The sequence below is a fragment of the Pygocentrus nattereri genome, chromosome 5 (genome assembly GCF_015220715.1).
Source record: "Pygocentrus nattereri isolate fPygNat1 chromosome 5, fPygNat1.pri, whole genome shotgun sequence".
Taxonomy (NCBI): Eukaryota; Metazoa; Chordata; class Actinopteri; order Characiformes; family Serrasalmidae; genus Pygocentrus; species Pygocentrus nattereri.
Genome location: NC_051215.1, coordinates 7,962,543 through 7,979,179, shown reverse-complemented (window position 1 = coordinate 7,979,179; position 16,637 = coordinate 7,962,543). Strand labels below are relative to the sequence as shown.

The 16,637-nt window shown below is 39.5% G+C and overlaps 1 protein-coding gene across 3 annotated transcripts in view; it reads left to right on the top strand.

Moving 5' to 3' along the window:
• The window catches only part of zbtb8os (zinc finger and BTB domain containing 8 opposite strand), a 28,356-nt gene extending 11,949 nt beyond the window's left edge, over positions 1–16,407 (top strand). For 2 of the 3 annotated variants that reach the window (XM_037538904.1, XM_017695454.2), the window contains exons 2-7: positions 115–139; positions 589–710; positions 1,077–1,159; positions 3,771–3,823; positions 14,472–14,508; positions 15,945–16,407. In XM_037538904.1, coding sequence (XP_037394801.1) covers positions 638–710; positions 1,077–1,159; positions 3,771–3,823; positions 14,472–14,508; positions 15,945–16,031 — 333 coding nt within the window. In that variant the 5' untranslated portion in view covers positions 115–139; positions 589–637 and the 3' untranslated portion in view covers positions 16,032–16,407. The remainder of the gene's footprint in view (positions 1–114; positions 140–588; positions 711–1,076; positions 1,160–3,770; positions 3,824–14,471; positions 14,509–15,944) is intronic. The other variant, XM_037538905.1, reaches the window with a different exon arrangement.
• Positions 16,408–16,637: the final 230 nt, after the last annotated feature.

Sequence of the window (16,637 nt, the reverse complement as noted above, 5' to 3'; positions counted from 1 at the left end):
ATTAAACCAGTTTATTAAACACCTTTTAGAGAGACAAGCACTTTCTGAATCATTTTGCATCTTTTGCATCTACTGCATGTCTGTGTGTTATAAACACACCTTTTCCCATTTCAGATCTGGACCATACAGCAGATGTCCAGTGAGTAGATTTCCAAATAATCCTTTTCTTAGTTCATTTCATGGTCAAGTGCACTTTCTGTTTCATTTTAAGTCCTGAGAGGGTTTAGCCTGCCTCTCAGATGTTTCAGCCACAGCATTTAAACATACAATTAGGGTAAGGAAAGTGCCTTTTAATCATTTTCCTCTGTTAATTAGTTAAAATAGTCTGTTCTGGTTAAAATACTCTATTCTGTAACCAGTGGCAATAAAAAGGGGCATGGGAAGAGAAAAAATTCACTTGAACTTTCTGAACCCTACTGGCTTGCTTTTTCCTTTGGGATCAAAAAAGTATCTATCTGTCTGTCTGTCTCTGTCTGTCTGTCTCTGTCTGTCTGTCTGTCTGTCTGTCTGACATGGAATAAACCACTTCATATGTGACTCCTTTTATTTTATTTGATTGCGTTTGCAGCTCTTTGTTCACTGTTTCAGATTACATTCTTGGGGTGACTCTCTGGAGGAGGCGTTTGAGCAGTGTGCGATGGCAATGTTCGGCTATATGACTGATACAGAAACTGTTGAACCCATCGACACTATGGAAGTAGAATCAGAAGGTAAAAGAGCATCTTACTTAGTTTTTCCATCCCTGTAATTTACTGAAATCAGAGTGAGGCCATTATGCTTGATCAGATACCTGTAAATGACTCAAATCACTCCCACACTGCACTGCCCAAGAGTCAAACTGATAGACTCCTCATCTGCAATCAGGGCAGCATGCAGGAAAGTAGTGGAAAAGTATTTTGTGTGGAAAGTTAGAGGAAAACGGTAAACAGCATGACAAACAGACTGATGCAGGTTAATAAATCTTTATTTTGATGCATTCTGAAGGCGGCATGTCAGGCACTTCTGTGTAATAAAGAAAGCATTGATCGTGTATAGGTTAGACCATACCAATAACTCTTTTGTCTCTTTCTGCTTAGGGGAAGATCTGGAATCGCTCCTCTTCCATTTCTTAGACGACTGGCTTTTCAAGTTCAGTGCTGATGCCTTCTTCATCCCCAGGGTATCACACTATCATCACCATCGCTTAGATTTTGGTTCTCATTTTAGCAGATCATTTAGAAAGGGCCTAAAATGAGTGCAATACAATTATTTCAATTCATTCTCCCTTCTGAGTCATAGTTAGGGGTGAACTATTCAGTTATAACAGATATAGCTTAAGTAAATCGTTAAGATGTAAATAGTGTTTGATTTGAAACATCCAATTCTAGAGAAACATACACACATACAAACTTGTTCACTGTGGCGGTCATAATACATTTACAAGCTACCTTGTAGAAAATGATTACATGGGATGGTTAGGGATCCAGCCTTGTGACCGGAAGGTCGCTGGTTCGATCCCCAGAGCCGACAGCACATGACTGAGGTGTCCTTGAGCAAGACACCTAACCCCCAACTGCTCCCCGGGCGCTGCGGTTTGGGCTGCCCACCACTCTGGGCAAGTGTGCTCACTGCCCCCTAATGTGTGTGTGCTCACTAGAGTGTATGTGGTGTCTCACTTCACAGATGGGTTAAATGCGGAGGTGAAATCTCCCCCGTTGTGGGACTAATAAGGGTCTCTTAATTTTTAATTTAATTTTAATTATGACTATGCTACCTGATGCCTGAGACATAGTTCAAAACTGTTATAAAACAAAGATTTTGGTGTTTTATTTTTAATCCCTTCCCCACCGTTCTTCTATTCTCCCCAAAATATAAGCACATGACCGCTGTGGGCAATAAAGGCTTGGGGGTTTCACTGATTTCGAAGCCCTGACAACACACACAAACACACTGACCCACTATTTTGCCATAACCAACATGAGGTTTATCAACTTTAGGTTCACTAGTTGTTTTGGACAGTAACCAAAAATGGCTATATTTATGCTGTAGACACCACAACCCCTGCTTATTATTAGCACCACTGCAAAGAAATCTGAAGTGACAAGTTTCTCTACAGTGCACCAATTCACATCAAACCGCTCTGAATGACTTTATATACATGTTTACATACTACTCAGAACATTTGTAAGATTGGTGGGATTCCCTTTTAAGGTTAAAGCATCATTAAACCAACATGCGTTGCACTAAACTGGTGATAATTGCAATAACCAAAGAAATGGCAACAGGCATGGGACCATGTGCAGGAAAGTAAAGGAAAATTCCCCCATAGTGATGCATAGACGTCCAGTAGTTTACAAAATTTGGAACACCTCTGCTTTGTTGATTATTCTCTTTAAAAAAGAAATGATAACACATTGTCAACAAGGAGCAAACAAATGTCATTTAGTTTTAGTGCACAATTTCTATTTATTTGAATTAAGTTCCACATGTTGGGGAAACAAAATTTGTTATGCTGAACACCCTCCAGGACTGGAGCTGTGCACCGCTGTGCTCAGCAAACAAACAGGAATTCTGCATAAAAATGGGCAGAGCTGTGTTCTCTGTAGATCATGTGTTCTTATTTACACTTAGAAAAGCAACAAAACATGCAACATGACTGGGGTGCTCAAACTTTTGCACACAGTTATATTTCTGAATAATGTGCTTACCTGTTTCTGATCACGAATCGGAGCAAAGGTAGTGACATCATGATGGCTTTGGGACAAAGCGCCTACACAATTTCTCTTTTATTTACACATAGAAGGTTATAATTACTATGTTTATTAGCCTCCAAAATTCAGCTGTGGGCAATTAAGACAAAGCTATGCCTCTGAAGCTCATTTTAAAATACTTGCTAGTGCACACACCCACACACTCCCATGCTCAGAGAGTTCCAGGCAGTCAGCTTGTGTAATGTCTGGAAACTTTGGCTATCCTCAGATGATACTGGTCAGTGAAGGGCAGAATGAGATAGAATACTGAGTTAGAATCTCTTTGGGGAAAAAGAGAAGTCCTAAATGAAGAATTAAAATGTGTTAATTTTGGTGGTGTGCACTATGATCAAACTTGGTGTGGCTGTAGCACCCTTCCTCTGGGAGTGTGGGTGAGAATCTGTCCTTTCAGTCAAGAAGATTTATGACTTTAGGCACCTGATATTGGGCGAGAAGGCCTGACTCACAGTCAGTGTTTCAGTTCATCCCAAAGAAATTCAGTAGGGTTGATGTCATGGCTCTGGGGTTCCTCTACACCACTCATTAGCCCAGGTCTCCCCAAACAATTACCACAAACTTGGAAGCATGTAACAGAAGATAAGCTATTTTTAGGCACTGTGCACACCAGCACTTGGTGTGCACACTTTGAGGTTGCATGGTCTACTGCTTAGTGGCTGAGCTGTTGTTGATCCTAGACTCTGACATAATAATCCTACGTAATGTCATAATAATCACACTTAGTCGAAGAAAGCAGACCTAGCAGGACAGAAATTTCAAGAATTGACTTGTCAAATGATGGCTATGTTTTGAAAGAGGTGTCCACATACTTTTGGACTTATAGTGATTTTTTTTTTTTAATAACAAAGATGAAAGGTCAAATTGCACTCTGTACTTACAGAATAATAATGTTTAGTAATTAAATCAACACTTTTTCTTTCTACAACAGCTGGTCTTTTTCTTTTGCTCTTCCTGAAATTGTTGTAAACATGTGTCCCTATAGATGATGCTGTTTTAAATTGAATAAAAACATCTTTTCTTTAGGAGGTGAAAGTTCTACACATAGACCGGATGCGCTTCAGAATTCGCTCAATAGGGTAAGTTCCCCAAGCACACAGCTCTTGAACTTTCTGTGGTGGGAAGGATGAATTGGCACCTTTTTCGGTGCCTCCTTCTTTATTCAGTGGAGCACAAGGAGTGTAATTTACTCTGTAATTCAATCTGAGACAGTCTGCTTAATCATGGCAGGATGGCATGACTTTACACATGACCACTTATGAGGTAATGTAATTATCCACTAATCTAGTCACTGGCTTACTGTGAAGTAACTCTGTTCACAGTTTCTCAGTCTGTTTTCAGGGGGATTTTTGCTACGTCTTTGTCAATGTCAAATTTATTTATTGGAGCACGATATAAAACAGTCAATAAAACACAGAACCAGTTAAATAGTAAAGGCAACAAATGCAGTGAGATTGTGACATCAACACAAAAGATGAGCAGCTCTCACACTAATTCAGAAGCCAAAGCTAGAGTCATGCTAAATGACCTATTTGTCTGTTAGTTTCAGTTTAGTAAGGTTTCACTTATGTTCTGCCTGTTTCTCCATCATTTGTTTGCTTGAGGTCATAATGTCCTGTCGCAAGTCCTTACTAGCATTGTCACAATACAGGAATTTCTCATATCTGATTTCCGGAGGGGATGTGTGGTTTGGTTGGCAGTTCAATAAACATCCCATGATAAAATAACAATGCAAAAACTAGACATTCCTAGGATGAAGTTCAGGTTAGAGCCTTAGAAAGAGCTCTGGTGGCCCAGCAACAGGACCCTACTTCCATCAGTTTAATTGTATTATTTATTATTTTGCTAGAACAAAAAATACTTATTTTAGTGTAAATAATTGTATAAACAAGAATAAAACAAATATATTTTGTGTAAGTTCTATGTATTCAGGGTTCCTGCAGATCTTGGGAGAAAAAAATCTTAAGTCTTAAAGTAGATTTGAAAAATTTAAGCTGCTAAAATGTCAAAGTTTGTTGTTTAGACAATGAGGTCTTTCTGATTTCACAAACTGTGAGCCTGATGTTCCCCCCCATTGATATTGACCTGGCTGTAGTCAGGCTTGTGAGGCAAATAAGAGTAATGCACATGTTATTACCTTTAATACTAAATAAACAGTGCAATCACAATATGAGGCCTGTTTTTTTGCATACACCTTCATAAACTGAGAGGCATTAAACATTATATAGCATGTTTAATACTTTTAATTTGCTTAGTAAGTCACCCCCCGTTACCACCTTTAGCATAATGCTAATTTCTTGTTAGTGCATCTATGGGATTTCTATTGTTATGTTCATGTCAGAAGTCTGCAGCTTAAATGTTTGATGTTTGTAACAGACATTCCAGTTACATTAATTTTAGTAACATTAATAACAAAATCATTTAAATTCTCAGTGTTGAGATTTGTTTCTCGATGTAGTAGTTGATTTTAGATTCATCCCGCAAAAATGAACCCTAAACTGCAGCACATTTCAACAGCAAAGTCCTTTAGATAAAACATTACTATTAACATATCAAGAAATATCTCTGACTCTGCTACAGCAACATCAAGAGCACAAGCTTCAGTCTGATTATGAATATGTTGTTGCCATATACTGGATATATTTTGAACTGCAGTACTGAGCATACTTAAAACGAGGGGTAATTGTAAACTGTAAACACAGTTGTTTTTATGGTTGACTTTGAGAATTTGGGAAAATGATATTTAAATGTGTAGTAACTTAGTGGCAGCAGACTTGCCCAATTAATTGCTCTTAAATTACAGTATGAGTGCTGTAAATAATTACAGAACACATAGTGGAATTTATGCTTTCGGTGATATTCTATATTTCAGCTGTTTTTGTACAATTCTACATATTGGTAATAGTATATTATTGTAATCAGCATCATCCTCTTTTCTGAATATTGTATGTATTCAAAAATACAAGCAGCCATTTTTTTCAAAAGCTGACAGGCTCCTGTAATGCTACTCATGGTTAGTTCACTTATTTACTATTCACCCATATATCCAAAGAAAAATACATTACAAACATGTCTTACAAGCTCCAAAAGTTATTAGCTAGAAGTTGGAGCTGTATAGCTGGCTGAAATAAGCATCATCATAGCAGAGTATTACTGACACAACAGAAAATTTACAAAGTGAAAGTTTCTACATTAAAGTCTGCTATATGATTACATAAGACAAAGCAGAAAAGGTTTATGAACTCACTTTAATACTTCATTCTTTATTGTGTATTGGTGCAGTTTGGGCTGGGTAACCTAGCATGTTATTAAATAGCTAGCTAGTGTTTAGATAGCTGGACTACTAAACTTGCTGCATTTAATTGTCTTTACAGATATTAATGTAATTCATTTGAACATTTAAATAATTTTAATAACTCGAAATCCAAAATAAATTGCAGTGAAGTATTCAACTGTTTTGTAACACCTAGTTTTATAGTAAAGCTGATGTTTCTTTTGTTGTATAATTACATTATTGTTAGAATATTACAAAAGCCACACATTAAGGTGTTTGTTTATAGTACAATCTGACTGCACTGTAAAAGATTTCCCAAAAATCCAGCACAGCTTTTCTCTACTTTGAAAACTGTGTCTGTCTAAGATATCAGTAGAGTTCTTCAGACACATTCACATCAGGTACTTTTTCAGCATTCTTTCATGATGTTGCACTGGACTGTTACCGTTGTTTTTGGCATGTTTTAAGCTACATCCCACCTTCTCTGCACGCCACAAAGTACAGACATATTTCTTGGCATGGCTTTATATGGATATGCTTCATAGCCAGAATGTAGACGGATGCTTTATTTTTATTACACAGAAACAAATCCATGATTAATCACATGAAACTGGAATAATAAGCCCAACTTCCCATCATCACTCTTAAGCAATAATCATTGTTACTAAGGGTGAGCTGAGTACAACCTAGAATTTCATGTTAAAACCACTCAGTAAGCCTCTAAAGCAAAATGCTGCTGGAAAAATGAAAAATAATTATATAAATGTACACTGCTCAAAAAATAAAGGGAACACTTAAACAACATAATATAACTCCAAGTAAATCAAACTTCTGTGAAATCAAACTGTCCACTTAGGAAGCAACACTGACTGACAATCAATTTCACAGCTGTTGTGAAAATGGAATAGAGAACAGGTGGAAATCATTGGCAATTAGCAAGACACACTCAGTAAAGGAGCGGTTCTGCAGGTGGGGACCACAGACCACTTCTCAGTACCTTTCTGCTTTCTGGCTGATGTTTTGGTCACTTTTGAATGTTAGTGGTGCTTTCACACTCGTGGTAGCAGGAGACGGACTCTACAACCCACACAAGTGGCTCAGGTAGTGAAGCTCATCCAGGATGGCACATCAATGCGAGCTGTGGCAAGAAGGTTTGCTGTGTCTGTCAGCGTAGTGTCCAGAGGCTGGAGGTGCTACCAGGAGACAGGCCAGTACACCAGGAGACGTGGAGGAGGCCGTAGGAGGGCAACAACCCAGCAGCAGGACCGCTACCTCCGCCTTTGTGCAAGGAGGAACAGGAGGAGCACTGCCAGAGCCCTGCAAAATGACCTCCAGCAGGTCACAAATGTGCATGTGTCTGCACAAACGGTTAGAAACCGACTCCATGAGGATGGTATGAGGGCCCGACGTCCACAGATGGGGGCTGTGCTCACAGCCCAACACCGTGAAGGACGCTTGGCATTTGCCAGAGAACACCAGGATTGGCAAATTCGCCACTGGCGCCCTGTCTCTTCACAGATGAAAGCAGGTTCACACTGAGCACATGTGACAGACGTGACAGAGTCTGGAGACGCTGTGGAGAGCGATCTGCTGCCTGCAACGTCCTTCAGCATGACCGGTTTGGCAGTGGGTCAGTAATGGTGTGGGGTGGCATTTCTTTGGAGGGCCACACAGCCCTCCATGTGCTCGCCAGAGGTAGCCTGACTGCCATTAGGTACCGAGATGAGATCCTCAGACCCCTTGTGAGACCTTATGCTGGTGCGGTTGGCCCTGGGTTCCTCCTAATGCAGGACAATGCTAGACCTCATGTGGCTGGAGTGTGTCAGCAGTTCCTGCAAGATGAAGGCATTGAAGCTATGGACTGGCCCGCCTGTTCCCCAGACCTGAATCCGATTGAGCACATCTGGGACATCATGTCTCGCTCCATCCACCAACGCCACGTTGCACAACAGACTGTCCAGGAGTTGGCGCATGCTTTAGTCCAAGTCTGGGAGGAGATCCCTCAGGAGACCATCCGCCACCTCATCAGGAGCATGCCCAGGCGTTGTAGGGAGGTCATACAGGCACATGGAGGCCACACACAATACTGAGCCTCATTTTGACTTGTTTTAAGGACATTACATCAAAGTTGGATCAGCCTGTTGTGTATTTTTCCACTTTAATTTTGTGTGTGACTCCAAATCCAGGCCTCCATTGGTTAATAAATTTGATTTCCATTGATTGATTTTTGTGTGATTTTGTTGTCAGCACATTCAACTTTGTACAGAACAAAGTATTCAATGAGAATATTTCATTCATTCAGATCTAGGATGTGTTGAGTGTTCCCTTTATTTTTTTGAGCAGTGTATAATTGTGAAGAAAAGCCAGCATTTATCTCAGTATGTCACAGTATTTAATGTAGAAAAAAAAGCAGTTGTAGAAAAACTCTGTGTTTATCTGATTACTCTTGTTATCATAATATCAATTTCCAGTAGCGCCTCTGTAGATTTAATAGTATATTTTTGAGTGAGAGCTTAAAACCCAATGCTGAATATTACTGCAGGAGCCTGTTGGCTGATAAGCTGATTATTAAACTAACCCATATATGTTTAGCACAGTTCTTATATACAAAATTTGTGATTGTGAACATTTAATAGCAATATTAACCCATTATTAGTCATAAATATTTTTAAAATGTTAAGGTGATCTTGAATATTCATATATTTGAGTAACAATGTCTATTTTATAAAGTGTAATTTTTTGTAAGAGTTTTTTTTTTCTCAACTGTACCTTGCATCTTATTAATTAATTTATTTATTATGTTTAGAGGTGTATTTATGGCTTCAGCTACAAAATCTGCATTCCTTTACATACCTGCATCTCAAACTGTTCCATATCAAAAACAGAACTGGCCTCCTAATGTCTACTGACCCTAGCTCTGCCCCTGAGAACAGCTGTAATAAGACATTGCATGTCATATGTTAATTGAACATGGCATTAAGGGCATTTTGTGTAAAAACTACAAAGGTAATGATGCATTTAAACCAGACTGATGGTTAGGATTAAATTAAGTAAAATATTCATGTTTTTACATATGTACTGTTCTTTTCTGGAGTAAAGGCAGTGCTTAAATCTATTAGCCACTCTCATCTCTGTTATGTTTACCCAGATATCTTACAAATATTACAGATTTCCTGGTAAAATTGTGTCATCCCCATCAAATCTCATCCCTGAGGAAAAATAATAAAATCCACATTGTCCTTTGATTTATTTCTGGGTAATGGGCCAGGTGACGTAAGAATGAGTAATCTCAGAAGCAGTAGTTAGTCAGCAGTGAAATCGGTCCAGTCACATCTCTCTCATCCTAATTCAACAAAATGACTGTCTGTGGAAATTGACAGTGCAGATGAGGCAGACAGAGACTAGGTTGTAGAAGTCTGGATTATTCACTTATTCACTCTTAGATCCCCGAGTTCTTATTCTCCTGGGTATATTTTGGTTTTTCTGTCTGAATTCACGTGACCAAATCATAAGGCAAATTATTCAGTAACTGCATAAAATAAATGTAATTAGAGAGCTTGAAAAACACTGTGTTATCTCTGATACTTCATCTTATTCTTCTTCCACACATTTCTATGATTAATACAGCCCAGACCGCTTAACGTACAGACTCCGTTCAAACTGCGTTTCGAAGGTCTCGGCGCTGTGGCTTGTGTTATGTATTCTTGGACTCGATCGGATTGGTAATTTTTAATAAAATTAAGTTTAAAAAAGAAAAACCTCCCTTAAGAATGAATGGCAGAATGTTCAGAACTTCAGATTCTTACTGACATCGATGATGTGACAGCAGGCCACTCAGTCTCACAGACACAGCTGATCACGCAGGGAATCTGCTTTAAAATCCTTAAACTTTCACCTAGAAACTCAATTTCAGTTTTATATGGTAGAGAAACTCATACTTTCTGAAACTTCCCCCACTTCACTCCCATGTAAAGTTATGACTGTTTGTTCAGAGGGTGCAAATTGGACTCAAACAAGGCTTCTCCAATAAGATCTGCATGATAAAAGTGACAGTTCATTTGAATGCCTCCAGCCCCACCCCCTAAATTATTTTTATTTTAAAAATAAAAATCCATTTTATTTTTAAGAATAATTTTGACAGAGTAGATCACTGAAGAGACGCCATCTGTTTATAGTTTATAGCACAGATGTGTGGGAAAATGGGTCGACTTTCAGTAGAAAAAAAAGTTCAGCTTCTTTTATTACCATCTATTTGACTGGAAAGAAGTTACAGCTCTGATATGGCACCCACGTTTTGAACGTAGCTTATGAAATATGAAAGTTATGAAGAATATGATGAAATGTGTTTTGGAACCACCGGTGGAGTTAAAAAGGTTTATGAATTTGTTCACATTGAGTGAAGTGAAACCACTGAACGGTGCAGTGCTGTCACTTCAGTATGTGCATTTATATTAATGCATGCTTTGAGAAAGCAAATATTATGTTTTTGGAAAATTAGGGAATCTACTTTATCTTTCTAATTCTCAATCCTGCACTTTGAATGCACTTGCCTTGCCCATGTGCCTCATTCAAACACGCCCACGTGGAACTCTTAAATTACCTTTTATTGAGCTATTTTGTGTTTTGGAAAGTACTGACTGTTCTGCCAAGGGCTGGAGCTTTAAAACGTTAACTTAAAATGAACCTGCTAACAGGATTTAATGTTATGGATGGTGTCAGCTGCACTTTCACCACTGGTCAGTAGTGCGAATTGCTTTCCAATGATAAATATTATGTCTGCTTTTAAGTCAGCACCTGTTATACTGAATGCAGGTCCTCGTTCACATATTAGGATTATGCAGTGATCAGTTCAGTTTTTTTTGTACAATTGTTCCGTGATTCAGGTACGGAGATGTAAACAGTCATTTAGAGTGGTTTGATGTAAAATGGCTCATTGTAGAGGAAATAGCATACTTTGATTTCTTTATTATGGTGATGATGGGAGCTAGATGTCATAACCTCTATGAAAATATAGCCATTTTTGTTTGTTTTAAAATGACCAGTAATTCTGTTTCTTGTAGGCTTTAATATGTATTGTTGATAATACTAAAATAGTTCAAATCTGAAAAAAGTGTTTTGGGAGAGGCCTGTTTTGACCTACAATGGCATGCAACTACCTCTCCACCTTGACTGTATTTAAAATAATGCTTTATAGGCCTAATGCTCATCTCACAGCTAATGAATCAGGCATCAGCCAATGTATTCATAACTGTTTCATCTAATAACCCTGAGGTTTTTAGGGGCAGAAAATGCTTCAGATATCTGATGCCTAGTAAAACCCACACCAGCCACTTTGTGTCCTGGGACCTCTCCCTGACCAATAGATGTTCCATACCAGTCCTGCTCACTGTTAAAATCATTTACAATTTAAGTGCTGATGCTAAAACAGACCCGTATTGTCTTGTATTTCTGTTGATCTCCACCAACTGTTTATGTAAGTCGTACTGTTCCAACCTGATTACTTCACCAAAACCAGACAGTGACCTCAGCAGTGTCTCAAGTTGTTTGTTCAGAAAACTAACTTTCACTCCTTAAAAACAATCAAAACCTCAATTTAAAACTAAGCTCATTCACATTGGCAAGAAAACGTATGTGAACCCTTTGGAATGATCTAATTTATAGCACTAGTTGTTCAGACAATGTGACATTATACATCCCAAGTGTAGACAAACACTGCATTTCAAGCAAACGCTTTGAGGTCAGTCCACAGCATCTATTTCAGGCTAAGTTCTGGTCTCTGACTGTGCTGCTGCAAAGGGTGGGGGTTGTTTTTTCATGAAGCTGTTCTGTGGTAGATTTACTGTGGTATCCTCTGTGTTGTCGTGTCATTGACACCGTGCTTCCTGTTCAGTGTTGTCCAGATGGTAGACTCATGAGCAGAGATGTGAACCAAGAAGGTGAGTCTTATGCCTAGTTCACACTACACGATTTTAGCCTGGTTTTTCAGTCGCCGACTGTTTTTTGTAGATTGCCGACAGAAACCTGTGGTCGGAGGCAAATCGGCGATCACTTGGCGCTCGCTCAGTCATGTAGTGTGAACGGCTGAAAGACGCTCACCGAGCCGTCGCCGACTGGTCGCCGACTAATCGCAGACACCTGGCAAATATCTAGCATGTTTAATATCCAGCCCAGTCGGCGACTGTGAGTGAACAGCAGCGTCTAGCTACAGCCAATGGGAACGCGTACCTCCAACTCTCTCTGCAGAACAGACCGTTCCTGCTGGCCCCGTGCCTTCATCCATCGTCTCGTCCATATTCGTTCCATTTTCTTCTTTCTTTTCTCACTACAAATCAGCGCAGTGACAACTCGGATTGCTTGTTTTTTGACGTCCATTTTGGAAATGACCTATCTTCTACGTGGTATTGCTAATTCTCACGAGAGTTTAGTTTTCACGTGTTCTCGTGTTTTTGGACAGCAGCCAGATGAGTCGGCGATTCCCCAGGGTGAAAGTCGTGAGCCCGTGTCGCCGATCAGTCATGTAGCGTGAAAGCCACAAAAACCTGACGACTGAAAAAGTCGTGTAGTGTGAACCAGGCGTTAGTTGTTACTCTAGGGTTAGTTTTACTTCAGTGAGCGTACTCCATTGTGCCTTCTGAAGGAATCTTGGCTGGTACCCACTTCTGAGACCAATCACAGTCTAAACCTAAATCATCCTAAATCGTCAGACCGTTTGACTGACCGCAGACTGATAAACACACAAGCTCTTTCAGACGACTTTATAACCCCCTCCAGTTAATTCAGCAGCTAATGAACATGGCTCTTTCTGGAGGCTCATTTTTGTGAAGCGTGGTTCACGTCAGCAAAGGTTTCTTGAGAATATCAAACTGTTCGAGTGGGTTTGTAAGTGGAAGTAGCTCTAACTCCAGTCCTCCGATCTCATTTCATTGATTTGTCTCCAGGTTTGCTAATTGCTGACTTCAGTTAGCTTTTGGTGAAGGCATTTAAACTATTTGCAGAGCCGCTAAAGGGATGTGGTGTTGTTTTTTTTTTGTTTTTTTTCGGTAAAAATCTGGTGCACACCAGACACTATGTAGTGAGCAACAGATACTATCAAGTGAGCACAGGATACTGTCAGGTGAGCGCCAGATACTGTGTGGTAAGTGCTGCACATTAGCAAGCGAGCACCGAATACTATATGGCGAGCACCCTATTCTATGTAGTTAGTACCTGATACTAGTTGGTGAGCACCCAGTGCTATCAGGTAAGCATACAAAAAATGATCACATCTGTATCTGCTGTATCTGTATCATAGTATGTGGTGCTGACCTGATAGTATCTGGTGCTGACCTAATAGTGTTGGGTGCTCACCACATAGTATCTGGTTTCACACATCCCTTCTGGGGCTCCGTAACGATGTATTACATATGTACAAAAAAATGTTTTGGGGTTACACCAGACCATCATTTAAGACGTCTTTGCACATAAAACTAAGTAATTCTAAAGGGTTTACACTTTTTTGCCACTGTATTTGGGCTTCTTGCAAAACAGGAAATTGTTCAGATTGAAACCCGTTTTTCTGTGGGATCACCCTCTGTTGCCTGTTATTTATTTGAGTACGGCCTCTTAGTAGAGTCAGCATTACAGAATTTATATCTCACTTGAGTGTTAACGCCCAGTGTTTAAAACTGCTCCAGGGTGTCGAAACCAAGGAGCCTGTTAAGATGATGGGATCGTGAATCAATTAAAACCACTGCTCTGCAACCATTCCACATATACCCCGCCCAAACCACACTAGGCTCATTGTAAACACTTAAGAATCACAGTGACTCTAAAGTTCCTCAAAGAAGGCCCCTATGTAAAGCTTTCAGTTGGCTCTAGTGCAGGCATGTCACACTGGGTAAAGCTTCAAAGCTAAAGTGCTGTGGAGATTAGTGTTTATCCTCATCTAACACTCTGAATTCAGTTCATGGCGGCCTTGCTAATTATCTGATAATCTGAACCAGGTGTGTTTAATAAGACAGTGTGCTGAAGTGCTTTGGCCCACAAGGCCTGGAGCCAGATACGTGTCTTAGTGTCACATACTATTTTGAAAACCCCATGAAAAGGAAGTCAAACTCCAACCAAAAGATGGCCTCATTGTAACCACATTTTATTATGACTCTATGACTGATTTGCTTATGGACTATGGAGCCTCTTCAGTTACAACTCATTAACCCAGCCAAACACTTTTGGCCAGTTGGTTGGATTATTTATGCACTTAAGTACAAACATGCACTTCCAACTGTTAGTGTTTTTTTTTCTTTCTCCCACCTTCATTTTTTGTCACCGTATTTATCGCCATCCCTTGGTACTTTCCCAGCAATAAAACATTTGTTTCTGGTAAATATAAATATTATGACTGCCTTCATGCTTGGTCTGCCTGTGGTATTTTTGGACTCATTTGACTGGCCTTTCTTAACTTCCTTCTGTTGCAGTTGGGGAGAGGAGTTCAATCTGTCAAAACATCCACAGGTCAGTAGCACCACTATTTTTCATGACCTCTTCTTTTAACAACACTCTGTAGCGTTTAGGAACTGAGATGACCAGTTGGTGTAGTTTTTAAAGTGAAATGTTTTCTCGTTCTTGTTTGATGTTGGATTTCATCTGCTCAACAGTTCTCTGAACCTTGCATTTTTCAATTCATAATGCACCAAATGTTTTCAATGGGTGACAGGTCTGGACTCCAAGTAGGCCAGTTTAGCGCCCGGACTCTTTTAATACAGAGCAATGCTGTTGTAATACATTCAGAATGTGGTTTGACACTGTCTTGCTGAAATAAGGCCTTCCCTGAAAAAGATGCCGTCTGGATGGCAACATATGTTGCTAAAACATCTATATGGTTCAACATTAGTGTTGCCTTCACATATGTGCACGTCACCCATGCCGTGTGCCCTAATGCTCCCCTATACCATCATGAATACTGGCTGTTGAACTGTGCGCTGATAAATGGCTGAGTGGTCTTTAGCCCAGAGAACACAATGTCCATGATTTCCAAAAAGAATTTGAAATGTTGTTTTGTTGGACACAGGCCAACAAAACAACAGCCAGAGCTCACCCAGCTCACACCCAGAGAAGGAAGCATTCCTGGATCCTGTTTATATATGTTTTTTTCATTGCATGAGTTTTAACTTCCCTTTATGGATGCAGCAAGGAACTGCGTTCACACACAGGTTTTCAGAAGTGTTCCTGAGCTCATGGAGTGATTTCCACTTTAGAATCGTGTCTGTTTTTAGTGCAGTGTCGTCTGAAGGCCCAAAGATCACAGCCAGCAAATACTCGTCACTTGCAACTTGTAAGTTGAGATGTTATTCTTGAATTATTGCACAATTTGATTGTGCAGTCTTTCACATAGTGGTGAAGCCCTCCTCATCTTCTGAAAGAAAAGCTCTTTTATACCCAATCATGTTACTGACCTGTTGCCAACCGGCCACCAGGTATTACACAACTTTACCAGCCGTTTGTGCCCCTGTCCCAACTTTTTTGGAACATGTTTTTGGCATCAAATTCAAAATGGGTATATATTTAAAAAAAGAAATAAAATTTCTCAGTTTCACTGACACTGAATAGTGTAAAACAGCTATGCTGTGTCTAATACACATACACTCTACCATGTTACTGCCTTGTCATTGCTACTGCAGTGCTGAGAATGGTCAACCACCCAGATAATATCTGGTGAGGGGTAATTCTGGTGGTCCCTTTCCATTGACGCACTGGGTAGAGGGCAGCTGAGAAGTTGTGCATTAACAGAGGAGCTACAGTCTGTAATATTAAACCTTAGTGCATCTATATGGTAGGTGTTTCTGATAAAATGGCCAAAGACTATAAGTATTTAATATGCTTCTGTTGTTTTGTATAACCAATATAATAGAGAGCGTATGAATAAAAACAGTCTGTTCTCTTTTTTTCAGGGCACAGAAGTGAAAGCTATCACCTATTCAGCCATGCAGATCCGCGATGACCAAAAGCCAGAGATCTTGGTCATCATTGACATCTGAGCTTCGATCATGAGTTCATAATTATGATATGACTGTCTTTGCATGCTTTAAAATGAGCAACCTTGATCAAGGAGACCCTGGCTGAAGATGTTCTCTGTGATTTTTTTTTTTTTTTTTCCCAGACTGTGTTTGGAGGATTGATTTAAAACTTCAAACAGGAACTGCTGAAACTTCCCAGCAGGAATAAATATTGACTTGCCATTGACTTGAATAAATAAAAAGCTCTGGGTTGACTTCTTTGTAAAAGGACATTGTTTTAAAGGGAGAGTTTCACTCAAAAGAACATCTGATATAGAAAATCTTGGAGATTATCTTTGTGAGATTATTTGGAAGTTGTAATAATAAATAAAGACTCTTATTTAACAAACAACACAAACATTTCAGTTTGATGTACCTTGATTGCGCAAATGGTTTAAACAAGTCATTGAAGTATGATGTGAATGTTTAAATTTAGTCACTAATGGTGCACTTTTCACGGGCATCTGAACTAAATGTTACAGTATTTTGGCCTGTTCTTAATTTAAGTTTACCTTTGGGATGACTTGCTTGGTTTGTTTCGATCCTGCTACAGTTCAGACTTCAGGAAGGAAGTCTAGGTTTCGTGCT